This window comes from Meles meles, chromosome 15 (genome assembly GCF_922984935.1).
Source record: "Meles meles chromosome 15, mMelMel3.1 paternal haplotype, whole genome shotgun sequence".
In the NCBI taxonomy this organism is placed as follows: Eukaryota; Metazoa; Chordata; class Mammalia; order Carnivora; family Mustelidae; genus Meles; species Meles meles.
The window spans coordinates 30,109,119-30,130,781 of record NC_060080.1 but is presented as its reverse complement, the minus strand read 5'-3'; the positions used below and the strand labels follow the sequence as shown (position 1 = coordinate 30,130,781).

General features: G+C 37.9%; 1 protein-coding gene across 3 annotated transcripts in view; it reads left to right on the top strand.

Annotated features, from left to right (window-relative positions):
• PRKD3 (protein kinase D3) overlaps positions 1-21,204 on the top strand; it is a 79,883-nt gene extending 58,679 nt beyond the window's left edge. For all 3 annotated transcript variants that reach the window (XM_045979509.1, XM_045979510.1, XM_045979508.1), the window contains 8 exons: positions 2,487-2,539; positions 6,728-6,800; positions 7,830-7,936; positions 12,238-12,399; positions 12,628-12,726; positions 15,249-15,516; positions 17,591-17,676; positions 18,563-21,204. In XM_045979509.1, the coding sequence (XP_045835465.1) occupies positions 2,487-2,539; positions 6,728-6,800; positions 7,830-7,936; positions 12,238-12,399; positions 12,628-12,726; positions 15,249-15,516; positions 17,591-17,676; positions 18,563-18,736 (1,022 nt within the window). In that variant the 3' untranslated portion in view covers positions 18,737-21,204. The remainder of the gene's footprint in view (positions 1-2,486; positions 2,540-6,727; positions 6,801-7,829; positions 7,937-12,237; positions 12,400-12,627; positions 12,727-15,248; positions 15,517-17,590; positions 17,677-18,562) is intronic.
• Positions 21,205-21,663: the final 459 nt, after the last annotated feature.

Here is a 21,663-nt window from a genome sequence, read left to right as displayed (position 1 = left end):
TTGTATAGTTATGTTACAATGTATACATAAACCCCTAGAGCTAGGTTCCAGAGTCAGTTTCCCTACATTCAAATCCAGTTCTGCCAACCTGTTACATTATCTTAGGCAAAACCTTACCTCTCTGTAATAGTACCTACTTTATAAGGTTCTCAGCATTAAAGGAAGGAGAACCAGTGTTTGGTATCCATGAACTCTCATTGGATTAAGCAGACTACTAGCATTTTGCTTCATGATGGGATATAAACAGGTGATAGAGTATTATGGTTCACATCATACTTGTGAAATCTATGAAGTCATAAATGCCATTTTTCTTTTAACGGAATTAAAACATTCAGAAATACTAAAAAATTATTAAAACATGTTCTTTGCACCAACAAAATTTATAAAATAAAACCTAAATTTGATAAATGATCAAGTGAAAGCCATAACATAATGTCACTTTTATGCTCTGGTGTTGTTATTTATGGGGAAACATCATTCATTAGACAAGTATATTTAAATTGAAATAGGTATCAGCCAGTTCCTAAATGTGCGTTATTTCAGTTCAGCTCTATTATTTCATGCACCTATTCTTGGCATTATACTAGGCTCTGAGCTAGAATACAAAAGAAACACAGAAATTAAGGGAGAAAGGACATATATAACATAAGTGTTAAGTGGTTGCATAAGGCAGTAGTATGCAGAAATGAGTAATGCGTTATCTGGGGGTTGCAGATATGGATAGGAGGAGTAAGCAGAGACTTTATGATAGAAACAATCTGATTTGAACGTTGACCTTGGATCTCAAGTAGGTAAGGGTAGGAAATATCAAAAGGGAAGCGTGAAGGGGGATAGTATTACTCTAGTTAAGACGGGTGTGATCAAAGGGATGAAAGTAATGACTGTGAACATGTTTGGTGTTTAATACTGACTCTTAGAGGATGAATCAGATGGATATTTACAGTGCTTCTTAAGTTTGGGGGGATTTTAGGCAAAAGTCTGATATCCTAATTGAAGCCATGGAACTTTTCCCCCAGAAAATGATACAGGGACATAAACACAAATGTTATGTATAAATGTGATATAGGAATATTCTGTTCTCCAGCCCATCCATGGACCTCCTCCCTCAGGATAAGAGTTCCTAAAAGCAGAATGACAGAGGGGTTAAGAGTGAGGATGGTAGAGAATGAAAGCACAGTCGCTGCTTACTGGCTGTGATCTTGATCTCTGCAGTCACTAATCTAAAGTGGGAATAATAATAAATGCATATAATGTACTTAGCACAGTTCCTGACACATTGGTAATACTATTCCTGGGTTGTAGGCTGCTGCTATTGGTTTTTCTGGAGCGGAGTTCTAGGAAGCAATAGAAGATAAATCCAGGTGGAGTTAGACAGCGGAGGCCTTTGAAATAAAATCAGTACTGACTTATGCTAGGAGAATGGAATGAATAAAAAAGCTTTAGACACTTTAATATCATTGATGCTATGCCTTTTTTGTTCATTAATATTTGAATTACTTAAAATATTTTAAGATTGACTTAACATTTTTAAATGCAGTCTTTGACAGTCATGTTACTTATTTTTGACTTACAGTATGCTTACATTTTTGTGTTTTACATTTTTATATTTGGGATCGTAAAGGAAATTTCACATCTTATTTCTTTGATTTCTCTCTGAGATTCTAGATGTTTGAGACCTAGTCTCTTACATACTTTCCATGTGGCCCTCTTCTCTTGTCACTTACTTCATTTGTTTATCAAAGTAATACAGACATATAAACTTCACAGTAATATGGAATATAAAATGAGACAGCCCTTCCTGTATCCTTGTAACACAGCCCCTTATTCCTGCTTCTATATCTCCCCCATGAGAAAACCATTATTAACAATTTGGTGTTTATTTCTTGGTTTGGGGAGAATGGAAGCTGGTACTATCTGTACTGTATTATTATACTTTTATTTTTACAAAAAATGCAATTTGCTTTTATCCACTATTAAATTAATATGGGATCAGATATATTTCAGTGTCAGTATATAGATTTATCTGATTTATCTAATTTTTTATTAAAATAATGCCTGCTTTTTATGTTTTAGAAAATGCAGGCAGTGTGGAAATGTATAAAGACTAAAGTTTTTGTTCCCCAACCCTTCCTCTCTTGTTTACCAGAAGTATCATATTTTCTTTGTTTTTAATTCAAATGCTGCTGCCTTACAACTTGCCTTTCTAACTTAATATGCCATGGATAGCTTTCTAACTCAGTATGGATAGCTCTATACTATTAAATGTTTAGATAGTATTTCTTTGTGTGGATGTGTCATATTTTATTTGACTAGTTTCTTGTTGATGTGTATTATGTGTATGGATAAATTTTTTAAAGAACATAATTATATTAATTATATGTTAGCCACTTTTAAAAATTTAATGTAGTGTGGGCATCAGCAAATGTTAATATTAAGTCATACAACAATTTTGTTCTTTTCTCATACATCATCCTTCTGTTTTACAGAAGATTTGTCTACTAGTATCTCCGTATCTAACTGTCAGATACAGGAAAATGTGGTAAGTAAAAATTACAGCTAAAATAGTAAATTGGGTAATTAAAATAGGTAAAATAAGATGTGAAAATCTTATTAAATAAGTTCAAGAGACAAAAAACAAACTCTCAAAAATACAGAGAACAAATGTGGTTGCCAGAGGGGAGTTGGTTGGGAGGGGATGGTGAAGTAGGAATTAAGAATACATTGATCTTGATGAGTGCTGAGAAACATTTAGAATTGTAAATGACTATATTGTATATCCAAAACTAATATAACACTGTATGTTAATTGTATTTGAATTTTTTAAAAAGTTCATAGGCCAGAGTATTGAGCACTTGGCCTAAAGGCACCAGCTAGATTTTATGGCTGATAACTACTCTAAAGAGTTCTGCTTTATGAAGGAAACTAACGCAGATTTTTTAAAGTGTGAAAATAAAGATAATTTTTTCACAAGTGACAGTAGAATATTACATAGTGATAGACTAGTTCAAAGAGAAGGGAGAGATTACTTCTTGCTGGCCAGCAAGGAGGGAAAGCTTCCTCAGGGAAGTGAAATCTGAGCCTTGCCCACTAGGATGGAAAGGCATTTCAGCTGAAGTGTGGAGAGGATGGGGGTCAGGGGAGACAATAGTTAGGGCAAGTACAGGGACCAGGATGGACAAATAGAGGGAAGCAGGACATACAAGACTTATAAGGAATAGGGAATGGAAGAAGTTTGGCTGCATAGGTAGGTACACTTTAGGGATTATGACAGGGGTCAGCATACTTTCTATATTTTAGGCTTTGGGGTCCATACCCAATTACTTATTCTGCCATGGTTGTGAGAAAGCATCCATTGGCAGTACATAAAGGAATGAGCATGACTGTGTCCCGGTATAACTATATTTATAGACACTTGAATTTGAATTTTGTATCATTTTCATATGTCAAAAAATACTATTATTATTTTCCCTTTTAACCATTTAAAATGTAAAGTCTGTTCTTAGATCAGGAGCCCATACAAAAGAGACAGCAGGCTGGATATGGCCTGTAACTGATTTGCCAACCCTGGATTAGAAAGAAAAAAGATTGAAAAAAGAAGTCATAAAATAGTTCATTGGCTGTCTCTAACTTTCTCTGATAAAAATCTCACCATCTTCCACTTGGGGCCTCTGGCTGTAATACCCGTGTAGCATATAGATGTTGGCTTTTCTAAGACTGCAGTGAAGAGACTGGCTATCCAGTAGTGTTACAGGGAACAGAGGGTTTCAAGGAGATGTAATCTGCGTGTCTCTTGTCGTAGTGGTAGGTAGAATAGATACCGATTCTTGGGGAGGAATAGGGGGATTACACAAACATGAGATCACTAACTTTGAAGGATCCCCTGAGAACTTGAGGGATATGCCCATTCATAGCTGAGAAGGGAAGAGGTTCAGAACTGGTCTTTTTGAAAACTTTTTCTAGCAGTTATTATTTGACTAGTGGATGTTCCCTCATCTAATTTGATTAGAATCAAAATTTCCTTGGTTAAACAAAAAATTGATTAAAGTTGGGAAGCATGTAAAGATGATTCTTACAAATCTTAAAATTTTCATTATACCTTAAAACATGTATATATACACATTGATTTGCTTTTGTCACAGGGCTGAGACTTTAAGTATGAGTCTGCTAAGTAGAGTTCCACCTTGTCTTTCTTGCATCAGCCACACCTGTAACATAGTACTGCAGTTCCGATGCTCATTGGAGCATCTGATTTTGTGCAGATTACACAGGTTAAGGGCACAGTTCCTAACAAGGCTGCTCTCACTTGAGACACCAGCCACAAGTGCAGGGGTCCCTAGTTCATCCATACTTCTGACCAACTGGCTGCAGAGTCGGGATTCCCACAAACCCACACTGAGGTTCAGTAATTCACTAGAATGACTCAGAACTCAGGAAAGTGCTGGATTTAGATTTACAGCCTTATTGTAACATAAAAATCAGGATCAGCCAACAAAGACACATAGGGTACACTCTGGGAGAGTTCTGAATGTAGAGCTTCTGCATTCTCTTCCTGAAATCAGGACATGCAACCGTATAGCACAGTGATCTGTCACCAGCCTGCAAAGTCACCTGGGCCTTAGTGTACAGAGTTTTTATTGGAGTCTCGTTAAGTAGGCAGGATTGACTGAAGCATTGGCCACATGTTTGAACTCCATCTCCTACCCCCCACCTTCTGCTTCCCTGAGTTTGGACTGGTTCAAAGCCCTAACACTGTAATCACGTGGTTGGTCTTTCTGGTGACCCTACCCCATCCTGAATCATTTTGTTAGCATAATTCTGGTGTGATCCAAGGGGCTCATGAATAACATAACATATAAGATACTCCTGTGACTTGGGAAATTCCAAGGATTTAGAATCTCTCTTTTTATAACTAGAGACAAAGGCCAGTCAGGTTCTTATACAACACCCATAATGGATTCTCTATAATTTCCAGTTTTTTATTTCTTTAAAGTAGAACCAGGGATACTTGTGACATATTCTGAGAACAGAATCCTTACTCCCACAATCTTTGGTATTTATTTTGCTCACAAATAAATTGACAGCTATAGTTTTAGTGTCTCACTTTTATAGAGTTGTTTTTTTGTTTTGTTTTGTTTTTTAAGAGTTATTTATTTAAGAGAGAGAACACAAGGAGGAGGGGCAGAGGGAGAGATAATCTCAAGCAGATCTGACACTGAGCACGGAGCCCACTGCAGGGCTCGATCTCACAACCCTGAGATCATGACCTGAGCCAAAACCAAGAGTCAGATGCTGAACTGTACCACCCAGTGCCCCCTTTATGGAGTTTCTAAAACTACTTTGTTTTCCTATTGACTTATATAGTATACTTATTTAATTTTTTTGTAATTAAACTATATAATCTATAACAAGTACATTTGGCATAATGGGTTTGGGAACAAATTCAGTTTTAAGAGTTACTCGTTGGGATACCACATGCATTTTATTAGTCTACTGTAGACATCAGTCAATTTATTCTTTTCAGAGGGAATGGGAAGTACAGGTTATTCTGGGGAGTTAGTAAAGAAAAGGTGTTAGGAGAGCCTCTACAAATAAGTAGAATTATTTTGACCCTGATATGTCCTGAATTACTTATCTTTTTAATAGATTTTTATGTTTCCCTAATACATCATAAGCCTCTTAACTAGGTCTGTTTTACAAAATAGCTACCTTTTACAGAGTCCTCTATACAGTTAGGGCTCAATAAGTTTTGATGACAATCATAAAATAGTAGGCAGTTTTTAAATTAGGAGGAACCCAGAGGTATAGACCAATACTTTGTTACAGATGGGAGAGTCAAGTCCCAAGGAAGTCAACAATTTAAAGATTACCTAATTTCAACAGAAATTAGGACATCAGATTTATAGAATTACTGATTTTATATGCCAGGCCCTGGACTTGACACTTGGTATATATCCTCATTTAACTTACTTAAAAATACAGTGAAATAGATGTTATTATATCCCCTTTACCAGCGAGAAATGGAGGTCTGTATGATTCCGTATGAGTCGCTGCCATGAAACAGGCGCCGGCAGGGAGTGTAATACTGACAGAGATGGAGCCCCTGACTTCAGACCCCAGACTGCGGCCCATACCTGGACAAGGGAGACCCTGATTGAAGCGCTAGGGAGGGGACTGGAGAGCGCCCGCCAGGAATATCCCCCCAGCAACAGCCATCACCTAGGAGGAGGGGAGGGAGGGAAGAAGAATGGGGAGGGAGGGAAGAAGAATGGGGAGGGATCTGAGCTGCAGACTTTCTCACACGTGTGTACCCTTTTCATCAGGCTTTCAAAATCAGCCTAATCTCAATAAGATAAACCTTCTGAGTTTTTCTCTCAAATCAAAGATAGCAAATCTCTTTAATGGTGAAATAGGTAAAATTTTGTTAAATTTTTATGTTAATTTACTTTTTATAGATCATTACTTACTAAATACAAGACTTTCTTTTATTCAAAGCGCTTTTCCCCCAAAGGCCTTGTTACGGAATACATTGTACTTGCATATTAAGAGTCACAGTAATAAAATTGGGGTTTTCTAGGATGTGGAAAGTTTGTATTCATAAAATATGTTAGGAAACTTAGCTGCCTCTCTCATAAAAACAGAAAGGTGTGCAGTATTAGAATGAAGAGAGTCAGAGATACTGCCAGTATTGAACGGAGAGAAATAATGCCGCTTCCTCTTTCCTAAACAGGACATTAGCACTGTTTACCAGATCTTTGCCGATGAGGTACTTGGTTCAGGCCAGTTTGGCATCGTCTATGGAGGTAAGCGACTCCAGCCGGCTGCGTATCGTACATACTCCAGAGAGCTGTGAAACTGGAAGACCCCTGCCAGCTGTCGCGTCCTGCCACAGTTTGTCGAGTGGTTTCCCTGAGGGGCTGACACACACTCTTCTAGCTCTGCCCTTTTCACTCTGCGTGTTCATTCTTGAATCGCAGCTGTACACTTTACAGAGTAACAGAAAGCGTGAGGAAATTAGTTTCACAGTAGTCTTTACCTCTCCTCGTAGCTCACTCATAAAGATGTTTGTGGGGAAAATAAATGGCTTGAAGCCTTTGTTGGGCTTTGTGGGCTCGTTTATCCAATGGCCCCATTCGTCTGCTTTTGGCAGGAATGTTGTGTCAGGTCCGAAGACCTGAAATCTCACTGTGACTCCTGATACTGGCAGAGTCATTTAAGCTCACTGTGCATTAGTATCTTCATCTGCTTAAAGCAGCCAACAAAATTTGACCTGCATAGCTCCCAGGGTTGTTAATTAAGCCTAATGTACATAAAAGTACTTTATAAGCTATAATCTAAAGTATAAAAAAAATGTTAAATCCATTTCCTCCTTTGCTGACCCCCTTTAAGTAGCCTTCTAGTGGCCTTTCCGCCTCAGGGCTTGCCCTGATATGTGGTTAAATAACTGTGCTGTCTCAGTGAACCTAGAAAAAATTAATTCATTGATAAAATGCTTCTATCTTGACAGTGTCTGAAGACTAAGTCAGAGTAGTTAACTCATTTAATAAGGTAGATTATTGTTCAGCAAACAAGTTCATTCAAATTTCCTGCCATTTCAAGTAATGAAACTGCCTTTATGAGAGGCAACTACTAAGGGAAAATGTAATTTACTTCTAAAAGTTAAAGGTGAGTGAAGGAGAAAGAACAAAATCAGCCAAAGAAAAGAAATCTAAGAGTAAATACATATTAGTTTCAGTCTTTGTTCAACTTCCTCATAAAGCTTTCGTATTATATATGAACTGTCAACTTGCTTTTTCTTTCTTTTCTATAATTTTTTTTTTTTTTTTAAATAGGAAAACACAGAAAGACTGGAAGGGATGTGGCTATTAAAGTAATTGATAAGATGAGATTCCCCACAAAACAGGAAAGTCAACTCCGTAATGAAGTGGCTATTTTACAGGTACAAAAACCAAGTTGCTTTGTATTGGTTTTAATATTTGATTTGTGAGTTTTTAAATGCAAGTCTGTTTAGTGTGCTGATAAGAGTAAGGTTTGTTTTTTCTTCTGTTTTCATCTTGTGACCTCTGGGCTCAGTAGGAGGCTGGTGGGAATCTACATTAAATCCTTAAGTCTTTTTTTTTTTTTTTAAAGGAAAAATTAAGTTATAGTAATCTAGGAGTTACAAGAACTGCCATTAAGATAGTAGTTTAGAACACATTTTCATCAGTAATATCGTAACAACAACAACAACAAAAGTAAAAACTTAATCTGTCACTCCAGAAGCTCAAAATACTTGGATACTTGTGTCCCCACATTTGATTAGGGGTCAGCTAAATATAAAGATCAACTTTAACCTACTTTGTACTTGAATTACAATTCTCAGAACAATCTGAATGTGGTAAAAACATTTTTTAACTGAAACTTCAAATACTCATTTGCTGGAATTCATTACACAAGATTTAGTCATGTGAGCATTTGAACTAGACTCTTGCACGTGGGTTGAAAGGAATGTACTGCACTCCCTCTACTCACTCTACCCTTTGGTTCCCCACCTCCCATCCGCTGTTTCATCCTTACTTTCCCATCTTTGCCCATGATTCTTCTTGTATGTAGTCCTCATTAAACAACCTCAAAGGCTGGCTGAACCCTGCCTGGCACTTGATTCTGATACACTCTGTTCCCTGCAGCTCCACTGACATCCTTGGTTTTTCTTCCCCATGTCCTCCCCTTTATCAAGAAAGGTTAGAGGGTAAAGACAGGATCTGACTGAGACTACAGTTTTGGCCTTTCCAGTGGCAGGGAGGAACAATTCTAGAATCACTGATTAAGCAGTGACCTTCTAGTTTACTCAGGAACATCCAGCCTCTTTCCTGAGTGCTTGATGATGATCTCTGGATTTCTGTCGGTTTAATAGAAAGGAGGACATGACATTTTTGGACATCTGCAAATATTCTGTTAGGCTGAGCCAAAATCTCTTAGAAAATGTTCCACAGTCGACTACACTCAACAAATTGAGTCTCCTTTCTGAATAATGGCCACACTGTCTTGCTGTTCCTTAAATATGCCAGATATGGTCCTGTCTCAAGGACTTTGCTTTAGCTGTTACCTCTGCCTGGAATGCTGTTACCGCCAAGATCTACGTGGCGTAGCCCTTAACCTCCTTCAAGTCTTTGCCCAGGTGGCTTTTCCTCATGAGGCGCTTGCATTCTGTTCCCATCCACCCTTACCCTCTTTTTCTTCTCTCCATAGCATTCACCACCTTCTTCCTGGGTAAATTACTAGTTTATTACCTATTGTCTACCACACCTTGCTAGAATAAGCTCCATGAGATGAGATTTGTCGGTTTTGTTCACTCATGAATCCAGACTACCTACATTGTACCAGGCACAGAGCAGATACTCATTTAATGTTTATTGAATAAATGTGTTTATATGGGGGATTGCCTATAACATACTGATAAATTTTTTAAATGGAAATGTGCAATGGTTCCATTTGTATAATTTCTTAAGGTAATGTGTACTTCGCATATGTATACATACAGTTACGTAAAGAAAAGGATCCATACCTACCTGAACTGTTAACATGGCTGCAGGGACTTTGTGGGGCAGGAAAGAAATGGAGGCTTTTTACTTTCTCATAGGGATGTGGTAATTTCAAACTGTCTTTGCTGTTGCCTGAAGCAGGTAGGCTGTAGAGTAGTAATGGGAGAAAATGGTGGTGCTCTCATGGCTACTTACATAAATGGGAAAATGTCATTAGAAACTTAAGAAAGAAATTTCTGGTTTGAATACTGTGGTATATTCACCATTTTCCCATCTCTTTTTGGGAGTCCCCTAAAAGCTGTAAGAAAAATGACAAACAGAAATTTTTTTAAAAAAACAAACTAATAAAAATAGAAGAAGTTCGGACCTATAAAATAGAGGAGTTTTCCCAGAAACACTGGCGATGGAGCCGAGAGTGCATGCGGGAAGAGACGCCGCAGTAAGGGCTGGTTTTGCTGGCTCTTCTGAGCTGTACAATTGTGAGATCCTCTCTAGGTGCCTCCTCAAACAGAAGAAGGTGAAGGGGGTCACAATCTTCTGAAATTTAATTTAAGGGAGAACAAAGTGAAGGGATGAAGGGCCCTTTAATAGTGGAAGAGAGCAGACCACACCGATAGCAGCAGCGGCCTTTATAAGGGAGAGCTAGAGAGGTGATGGGGAGAAACTGACCAGCGCATCAGCAGTCGTGAGAGATGAAGCAGCCAAACTAACGACATGGAAGGCCTAAACAGTGTAGGCTAATCAACGACTTTACACTGAAGTCTATACCCTAAAAACAAAGAACAAAGAAGAACTCATTCATTCAAAAAAAGCAGGATAAACAGTATTCTTTGATCCTAATGCAGTAATACTAGAAATAAATTACAAAGTCGAAAAACAAAAGCTCCCACCACCCGAAAGTTTTTTAAATATCTTAATTTTTAAAGAGCAAAATCAAGATTTCAAAGTATTTAGAAAATAATTGTGAAAATATTGGGTGTCAGCTTTTAGACTGTTGCTCAGACAATTTATAACCTCAAATAATTTACACAAGAAAGAAGGAAAATAAGTGAATTAAGAATCCAACTCAAGAGGTTAAAGAATGAACAGTAAAGGAAAGCAAAAGTAAGAGAAATAAGAACATCTTGGGGAGAGGACCACAAATACTGAAAAAAATTTAAAGGCATTTTAAGATGCTGCCTTTTCCATCAAATATGCCTTTTCTATCAAATAAATTTGAAAACCTGGAGAAAATTATTCTCTATGAAAGTATAATTTACCAAAAGCCTCCAGAGGAAACAGGACATGTAAACAAACAGAGGATGTTAAGAGACAATAATGTGAGAGCGTACTTCTGTTTTTGTGTTTGTGTACTGTTTACAGGACTGGGGGTGGGGAGAAGCTTACAAGACAACTACAGCATGGGGATAGCCAGCCACACTTCAGATTCTTTGTTGATCAAATCTGTGATATTCTGAATCTTCCCCTGCTCACTACTATTATCACACCCATTTTTTTTTTTACTATATAAAATTGTCTTTTTTTTTTATTTTGCTGCCTGGAATACCATCTCATTAAATTGTTTTAAATTGATTTTTTTTTATTTATTGTTTTAAATTGATTAGGAAACAGTCTTTTACACTTGCTAGTCATTTTTAAAAACACTATGATTCAGACATTGAGCTAAAATGACTAAGACAGTCTCTGCTATCAGGGAACTTACTAGGATACAGAGTGAGATGCGTACACATGACACAGTACCGTGGGATAAACATTGTTGCATGTAGATATAGTGTTAGGTGAAAACTAATCGCCTTAGAGAGAGGTATAATGTGAGCTGGAATTAAAGCCACTACGATGGGAATTGAGAGATGATGGCAAATTCAAAAAACATTTTAGAGATGGTGTTCAACCTCACATAAGCCAAAAAGAAGTTTCTCCTTTTAGCATACTTAGGTACCTATAATAAAGATAAAAATGTAACAAAAATATATTTCTAATAATAAAAAGTTTAATCACTTTTAATGAAGATATGAAAGTCTAAGCAGAGGAATAGATTTATGTCCAGGCATAGAAAACCATGGAATATTTTTGAGCATAGCTGACTTAAGATAATTTGCTTTTGAGGAAGGTTTTTATTTTTGTTTTTTACCCAGTAAGATAGTTTTTTATTAGCAGAAACAGTATCACATTCACCTTTATATTTTTGCAACCCTGGTAACGTAGTGGTGCTCAAGAAGCGTGATGATGGAGGTAGAGATCTTGAGACTGAAAGCAGGAAAACCAAATGCAGGTATGACTGAGAATTCAGACTTAGATAAATAACTACCCTAAAAACAGAACCATCTCTTGAGCATAGACCTCCACAGATACAGCCCCAAAGAGCCAAAGCTCTGTGTAGTTGACTAAAATTTGATTGGCAGTTGGTGTCTGTTCATAGGCAGCATAAAGTTACCACAGCATCAGAAGACTAAAAAGATGAGAAAGAAAAATGTAGTAGTAATGGACAAGGACATTTATGTAATTAACTGGAAAGACTCCTTTCCCCTCAGGGCATCCATTGCACTACAGATCTTGGAAAATCCGAATCCATGATCCTGTTTGTTTGCTTTTACTGTTTATTTTTGTTTTTCTTTCCATGCCATGTATTCCAGACAGTTGCAGTACATTGTTAGATGTTTGCATAGTAAAACTATTTCTCTACTTACGTTGGTCATATAAATATCCTGCAACTCTCCAGAATTTGCACCATCCTGGGATTGTAAACCTGGAATGTATGTTTGAAACTCCAGAACGAGTTTTTGTAGTAATGGAAAAGCTACATGGAGATATGTTGGAAATGATTCTATCCAGTGAGAAAAGTCGACTTCCAGAACGAATTACTAAGTTCATGGTCACACAGGTACTTTAACTCTTTTTTTGGAAACAATACTTGAAAACAGAGAAATGGCAGTGCTTTTACATATTGGGTTATTTTGGGAATTTTTAACTTTGAAGAACAGAGTAACACTTCAGTTAAAACTTGACAAACTATAGTAGACTTTTCAAATTATCATACCATTCAAGAGCTCAGATGGGGGTTTATGATTTTTTCGAAGCACTGAAAAAATTCTGTTTTCTTCAATAACAGATCCTTGTTGCCTTGAGGAATCTACATTTTAAAAATATTGTGCACTGTGATTTAAAGCCGGAAAATGTGCTGCTCGCATCAGCGGAGCCATTTCCTCAGGTGAGATACTCTTTAGAACCTTCTTAAGCCTCTGACAGTATTACAGAGCAGCCAGGTAATGAAAGGGAACGCAGTAAGTTCAGACTTATAGCCATCTTAACAGAAGGAATTAGCCTGTAACTGCCAGTGAGGATTAATACTTGACATAATTTGAACTCTGACCTTATTATGTTATTTTCATGAAGGCTTTTTGGACTTAACCAGACCTCAAGGAATAACTTTTTGCACATAGACTGCAGTTCACGTCTTTCTGGGGTTTGGGAATGAAGCGAGGAGAATCAATCTTGGCCAGTGCCTGGTGCTTGGGACAAATTCCCCATAAAAACGGGTAACCCTACAGTAGGGGACACTAGATTTGGGGGGAGGACACTAGATTTTGAGGCAGGCAGCTAACTTCCCTTCCTCTTCAGAGCACTTTGTTTCAAACATTTCACCAAAACCTATGGAAGAACTGCAGTTCCCATTACTGCCATCACTCACACATATATATCCCCTTTGCACGCTCACACGTGTATGTGTATATGTCTGTGTCCTGTGTGGGATGCATTGATTTTTTTTACTTGGCTAAATTTCATTTCACTAAAGAATGTTGATCTTGATCCAAAATTATTTCGTAACCTAAGAAAATGCTTCATAAACCTGAAGTTTGAAAGTTTTCCTGAGGAATATATGTTGGGAGCACCCATAAATATTTTTCATCGTTATCACTGGTGAATTTTCCAATCAGCTAGAATATCTGTTGACAAACTGTTATTTATTTATTTGAAAAATGCATAGTTAGATGGCTAGACTGAGGACAATGATTATTTCACCTGAGTTAAATACAACTCAAATTGTCATTCAAAGATTTTTTTTTTTTTTAAGATTTTATTTATTTGAGAGTGAGAGAAAGCAGAAGAGGAGGTAGGGTCAGAGGGAGTAGCAGGCTTCCCACCGGGCAGGGAGCGCAATGTGGGGCTCAATCCCAAGACTCCAGGATCATGACCTGAGGCCAAGGTAATCCCTTAACCAACTGCGCCACCCAGGCACCCCAAAAAGATTATTTTTAAAAATTACTCTTACAAGGAAGTAATCCTATTGCTTTGTAATGCCTGTGTGGTTAAAAGGGATTCCCTATCATTGTGAGGTCAAAAAGGGTTCCCTAACAGTTGGTGTGATGTTTTTAATAAAGTGTTTCCATACATCATCATCTCATTTGATCTTCAGAGTAGTCTGGGCAAAGGATGCACACCCCTACAGTGAGGCTAAAACTTCCTGACTTCTGTTAGGAACAAAGGGAAAACATCATTCACTTGACATTTCTTGTTGCCCAAGTACTAGTCATGGCCACACTTCTTATTCAGTTGCCAGACTGCCATGGCATCTTTATCAAGATGTTACTAGAAATACGGCATTGAACAACAACAGCAAAGAGAGTTCACATGTCTTCATGGTTAATAATCCTGTTCTTCTAGGACTCAGAGGGAGCCACATTCAGTAAAGACACAGAATAATCATAAAACATGCACCAGGGTCCATGTCTTAGTAATAACGAGAAGTATTCAAATACACCTTCATCTTTGCTTTCCAGGCACTGTTATACCATCGGTTGTAGAGGCCCATCCCTTTTTTCGTCAACTGATCATAATGCTTTTCATGAAGACATTTTGTAAGTCAGGGCATTTCCTCTGGAAAGCACTTGGCATTTGCTTATTCAGCATGGATGTGTCATTACCTCCCCAAACCCAAACTTGTTCTAGAAGATGGGGAGCAAGATAAGGGCTCTGAGCTCTGCCAAGCTGATCACATTTCTAGAACACTCTTCCCAAAAGGATATTGTAGTGATTGGGGCTACCTTTAGATAGACCTTTTTTTCAGATCCAAAGTCTGACTAGTCATCATTTTGCTCTGATTCTTTCAAGCAGACTCTAGCCTTGCTCTTCTGAGGGCTACAGTACTAGTCCTCTTTACTACACCTCAGTTTACGTGCCAACTGATAGTAATCCTCAGGAAAAGAGATTCTAGGATTAAGCAAAATAAAGGGTCAGTTTTTAAATACCAACTTATTTTTCATTCAGCACACATTTATTGAGTACCTTTATGTGTCCAGGCACCAGTGACTGAGGATTCAAAAATGAGACACATAATTTCTCCTCACAGATGATAGAAAAGTAGCTCCTTAAAAGCCAAATGCTAAAAAATCAGCGCCCTCCCATTTCATCATAAAACTTTGACCACTTACACCACCAGTCTGTTTTTCTTGGCATTCTGAAAGCTAGAACTTAAAACTGGTTTTTTGAAATAAGCACTAGGAAAGCTCTTCACACTATGTCAGTAATATATCACAGGCTTATAAATGTACCTGCCTTTTGGCAAAAGGGTATTTTATAATTTTCCCACCTGCATTCATTTGACATTCGTAATCAGTACATATGTTGGCAGGTGTGTTGAAATGACTCGGTATCATACTTAGGGACAGGTATGTAGAGAGAGATTGACTGACAGATGAAAATGCAAAATTAACATCATCTTTTTATTTCCAGGTGAAACTGTGTGACTTTGGTTTTGCACGCATCATTGGTGAAAAGTCATTCAGGAGATCTGTGGTAGGAACTCCGGCGTACTTAGCCCCTGAAGTTCTCAGGAGCAAAGGTTACAACCGTTCTCTCGATATGTGGTCAGTGGGAGTTATCGTCTATGTTAGCCTCAGTGGCACATTTCCTTTTAATGAAGATGAAGATATAAATGACCAAATCCAAAATGCTGCATTTATGTACCCACCAAATCCCTGGAGAGAAATTTCTGGTGAAGGTAAAAAAAAAAAAAAAAAAAGTTTCAGCGCTGTGCCCTTTAGTCTAAAAATCTTTGTGATCTCAAATCAACCTGTCTCTTCCGTCTCATCTTTTTAGTTTCTCATATTCATCTTTCAAATTCAACCAGTTTTTGAGCACTCTTCCTTCTGCATTGTCTCTTCTCTAATTTCCTTATAGCACTAATCTAGGTCCCAAGTTCCTCCTTTGGAAACTACTAAAATATCTTAACAGTCCTATCCATTAGATGCTTTCCCGGCCCTACTTTTGTCTCAGTTTGCCCCAAACACCTTTGCTTCCTTTTAACCACAGTGCAACTACGTAGGTCTCCCTGAGACAGCCCAAGTCTACCTGCTGTCCTCCCTTCCACGCTCCCCTCCATAAAACCTAGTTGTTTTCTCTTCCTACCTACTTTCTGCATTTTGCTTAGACCTTTCCCCTGCCTACAGTCCCTCTTCCTTGTTACTGAAATCTTTCTAGTCCCTCAGGGCTGTGGCACATCTATGAAATCCTCCCTGAGCCCCTCCTCTAAACTTGGTAAGATCAACTCAGGCTACTAGGTGGAGATATTTTTCCTTATTCTTTCTTTTCATAATTACTTATTTTCAGAACTAAATTATAAGCTCCTTGAATGGAGACCTTTCAGGTTCTTTAGAATGAACTTTATAGACATTTTCCAGTTTATTTGCAGCCCTCCCAGGGACCAATCCTAGGAAGCAGGCTACATCTGTTTTCCCTGCCCAGTACAGGTTTTTGAGCTTACAAGCCTGGGTTCTGTACCCACGAAGAATGCCCTGGCTGTCCCTCTTTTACTTTTTGATACTGTCAGGCAGAGCACGCAAGTTACTTAGCAGCCGCATATTGAATGGAATCCGACTGGGGAAATACCCTACCTGGATTTAGCCAACCTTTGGAACGAGGGTTCTCTTTGTTTTCCAGAAGTACCGTCTAATCATAGGGATTAACAGCCCATTAAGCAGGGGAAGTTTGAGGAACAACCTGTAAGAACAGTAGCAGGCGTACTTGGTAATGAACAGCTAACTGAAGTATATATGAGGGTTTTCTCTTAGAGTTCCTCGGCCAGTGTGGTCTGCAGACCTCGTCTGTCAGCATAATAGTTGGTACTAAACCAAAACCCCCTGCCTATATCCCAGAGCTTCCACTTCACCAGCTGGCAGGACCCCAGGAATGCATTTTAATAAAGACCCCAAATGATTCTGTTGCACATGGTGGACATCCACTTGAGCAGCACCGGGTAAAAGTCTGAAGGATTTGGAACCGAGAGTTCATAATTAAAATACCTGTGGTATGCAGAAGAGAAACACAGTGGGTATGATGTAAACCTTTCATTTGGCTCATCCCTGGGTCCGGGCTTTTGTATCTGTATTTCAAACGTACTGTCACACTGCACTGTGGTCAGTACGCAGTCACATGGAGCTTATGGTTTTGCAGTTGCTTCATTTCTTCAAATAACTGGATGAAGTAAGTATGCCAGCATACTTACTGTTACTACCATACACACCAAACACCACGCCTGTTTGAGTGTGAACTTGGTAATAAGTTACCATGTTAGTCTGGCCCCATGTGTAGAGGAAGCCAGTGGCTTTGGCTCCTTAGCAGACCAAGCCAGGGACTACGGTGTGGTGTCTTTGGGGGAAAAAGCAAGTCAGTCTGTGATGAGTTTTTTTAATTCATTTTGAAATAATAATAGCCATAACTAGCACTTACGTGCTAGGCACAATTCTAAGCTCTTTACGTGTATTATTTCATCTTTACAACAACCTCATTTTGTAGACAAGGAAATGGAGAAACGGCAGCGGGCACTAACCAACCCTCTGCCACACTGAATGTGTACTCTGCACTGCCTCCTTAAGCAAACAGGCACACTTCCCAAGATAGGTACTAAGTGCAGTGAATATTACGGATCACTAACAGGGTAGCTGTTAAGACTGCAGCCTTGAGAAGCAAAACCCTCGATCCTGTATTTCTGTGGACTGAATTGCCTTCTAAGACTCACAAGTTTGGTTTGCTCCATATACCCAAATTTACGTGTCTGATTTTGTCTTTTCTCTTAGCAATTGATTTGATCAACAACCTACTTCAAGTGAAGATGAGAAAACGTTACAGTGTGGACAAATCTCTTAGTCATCCCTGGCTGCAGGTAAAAAAACAAAAAAACATTGTCTCTCTGGTGATCCTCATTCAAGCCATTCATTATACTTTGTCTTACCTACTGAAACCACTCTAAGATCAACAGATTCTCCTCATCTTAGAATACTGTTCAGTGTTCTTTAGTGATTAATTTGTCCTGTGGCTGCATCTCTGGAGGTTTTGCAGTAAGCCACTGAAATGCAGAACTTCTAGACAGTTAAACTCCCGTGAACCAAAAAGCAGTGATTTAGCCTTTTTATAGAACCTTATGTTTCATACCACCTTTTTGTAAGATAAGCATATTATTTTGTCAAATATATTTTACTTTAAAATTATCCACTAAGATTCATATTTGCATTGATGAGATCAGAAATGCCATTTAAAATGTTTGGCTGAAGTCCCCCAAAAGCTGTTGGATAGATCTGTCAAAAGATACCCCCAAACTTCAGAGTAAAGAGAAGCTTTAGAACTGTTTTCAAGGGAGTAGGGAGTAGCATTAATTTCAAAATAAATGCAGTCTTAGTCAGTCTTCATGATTATTAAATTACCCTGATAGTAGATTCTAAGTACTTTCCCCTATTTTGAGGAGTAACGTGTGGGTGTAAGGTCAGAGTATAGAACAGGATGTTTTAGTGATTATTATTAGCCATCTCAGAAGCCTCGGGCAATTTTTTTTTTTTTTTTTTAGTTGTAGAAACTAGTTACTTCATTAGAGATTCTAAATTTGAAAAAGTAGTTAACATTGCTAATTTAAATATTACAAAAGGAACTTATAGTATAGCAAGTACTTTTGGTATTGGGTTTAGTTGGTCAATTTTGTGACAAAGGTGCTAAGAAAAAAATTTCACAGTGTTTTGTTACTTTTATACTTTAAAATCACCTCATTTTTTTTCTAGGACTATCAGACTTGGCTTGACCTTAGAGAATTTGAAACTCGCATCGGTGAACGTTACATTACACATGAAAGTGATGATGCCCGCTGGGAAATACATGCATACACCCACAATCTTGTATACCCAAAGCACTTCATTATGGCTCCCAATCCAGATGATATGGAAGAAGATCCTTAATTATCAATGAGCTAACTTCAATAAGGAAGGATTTCATTTTATGTACTGATGTTTTACTGCACAACTGTTGTTTGTAGGTTGTCATCTGCAAGGGTGCAAAGACATGGGGAAATAGGATAAGCAGTCAGTGACACCAGTACTATAGTTTATTATGAGTAGATACAACAGGGGAAACTGAGTAATAAAAATACACAATGGAACCAAGATGAAGCATTTCATAAATTGTTATAGCCTAGCAATGACTGGTTTTTGTATTTTTTCCTAATCCTTCACTTTAGTACTATAGTGGCATTTAATTTATCTTCCCTTTCCAAATGTTCTTACACTGTTTTTTAAAAAGGAGAAAAAGGAAAGCTTAGTCCAGCCATTGAATATCTTGATCAAATCATCTAAGAGTTCTAAGCAGGTCTGCATTTAAAAGCTAACTGAGGAGGGGCCACCAGCCTGAGATTTCCTCTGCAGGCTCTAAGCATTTGTTTAACTGGAGGCATGAGGGGTTTTTCCTAGGTGCCTAGAAAAGTTTCCTGGATGCTAGGCTGTTTTACCTTTTTTTTTTTTTTTTTTCTTTTTTTAGGTGAGTCAAGAGTCAAAACCATGATCCCTAACCTTTGGAGCTGAACTCTTAATATGCTCTCTACAACATAAAAATTAAGTTAGTCCCCTTTGTATGTTGGAAATAATTTGGGACAGTTGGTGTCGGAACCTGGAGGAGGGCCTGCTGGTCTGTCTGCTCCTCGCTCGGCATCTGTGCTCTGCACTCACGTTCCCACTGGACCACCGTTACGCCACAGCTGGCTTCCAATGTTCAGTGAGTAAAGAGCTGAACTTTTCTTACACAGTTTATCTTTACACAGATTGAATAATTTGAGGAAGAAAATTATTAAAAGTATAAGGCCAGTGCAGGATCAGTTAATGCTACACAGAACAGCAAAGAGTGTATCCTTTTTTTCTTCCCTTAGTTTACTGGAAGGGTTTACAGATATCTGGAATGTTTTTAAATCAGTTCTTTTAAGCAGTTTGGGGGAGTGGGTGGGGTAGAGCATGAAGCATTTATTTTACTCTTTCATTTGCTCTGCTAATAGTGTAGCCCTACCCTTATTTTTTTTTTTTAAACATTTCAGCACCAGCAGCCCACTAAGGAAGTGTTTTTCTACTCAGATATAATGTTTAAGAGGTTAGACTTTTTCATAGCTTTTAAACAGTTACTAAGGTTTTCTCCCCCCAAAAAGTTTAAGATCTGGGACCACCCCCTTATTTTAAAAAAACTAGTGGCTTTTTGTTTCTTCATTCCACAGTAATCACTGCAAACTACTCCCCCCCCCCCAAAAAAAGCAAAAGATTTGGAGTCAGAAAATCTGGTCTTAAGTCTGGGCTCCAATCTCTCTGAGCCTCAAGATCTCAATCTGTAAAATGAAGACCATAATTCTTGCCTCTACCTTCCTCACAATGCTGTTGTGAAGCTGGGCTATGTATGAAGATACTCATACTCAATAAACTAAAAACTATAAAAGTATTAGGTAACATTGTCCCACTGAATGAGGTAGCAAAAGAACGTCCCTGGATACAAATTGTTGGAGCCAGAGAGGGCCTTGAGAGAGCCCCGAAGCTACTCCGTGATCTAGGCTCAGAGTACTGTTGAGAGAGGAGCCACCATGCAGTCTCCTGTGTTCTGAGCTCTTTACACATTTTTACTTATTACCCTCACAACAGTCACAAAGTACATGCATTATGGACTTGATCTCACAGATCAGGAAAATGAGGCACAGGAAGATTAAGTAACCAGCTGTGGAGGGTCACTGTATGTGGACGTGAACCCTGGCAGTGTGGCTCCAGTCCCTATGTACCCCCCACCCCCCAACCGCTGTGCTGCACTGCCTACTCATACACAGTGCCCGGAAACTCTCCACCATGTCTCACAGTATTCAGTCTCCTATGGGAGGTTAAAAAATTTAATCAAATTTTGCAAAACCTTTTAGAAATGTATTTTCTCTGTGCTAAAGGATGACTTCCCCAAATCTGTCCAAAGTAAGTTTATACCAACGTACTAAAATGGAGTAATTCTGAGTCCCGAGGCACCCTATTGTGGTTTTGGTTTTACTGCCTAAGGTGAAAATTAACTGGAATGATGTTTGCTATACTTACATAATCAAACTTTACAAGCCATGAAATTAATTGCACTCTTTTTGTTTGTGTTGTTGGATGCGTAAGAAGTTTTCTAAAAAAAATTTGTAAAGGCACTGTCAGATAATTTGGAGTTGTCATTTACTCCAGATACTGTATAACCTTCATAACCTTTTTTGTCTTGAAGTTGTTTTTGTATAAGAAATAATTGTTAGAAACATTTGATAATGTACAAAGTAGTCTATAATGACACTGTTCCGTACATTTTTATATTTTTTGTTACAACCCACTTTTTGTAAATATCCTCAAAGAAGCTTGATAATAAAATGTATTTCCATATCACCATACTTTTCCATGTGAAAACCTGAGCATTATCTCTAATAGAGGTATCCAAAGAAAATTTTATTTGGTTGTGTTATTTTCCCAGGCCTTGGTAAAAGTATTATTTTGGAAATAGTATTTGTAAATGGAACTAATGCTATATTTAAAACACTGATTTTTTTTTAACTACCTAAAATAAAAAGTAACTCATTATTTCAATTTTATATAAAATTTGAGGTAATTATCTGGAGGTCTTATTTCTTGGCATGAAAGTTTAGAATAATTATAACTACAAAGTTTTCAGGAGTTACCATCAAATATTCAACTATTGTAACTTCTATAAGACTTAAATAAGCCAAATGCCATTCAAAGTAAATTTTCTAGGTTTTAAGCCACAAGGCATTGCCTGATTCCTCCCATTAATTATAAAAACTATTAAACAACTGAGAGGGGCCAATGTTGGGCATTTTCACCTTCCAAAAATT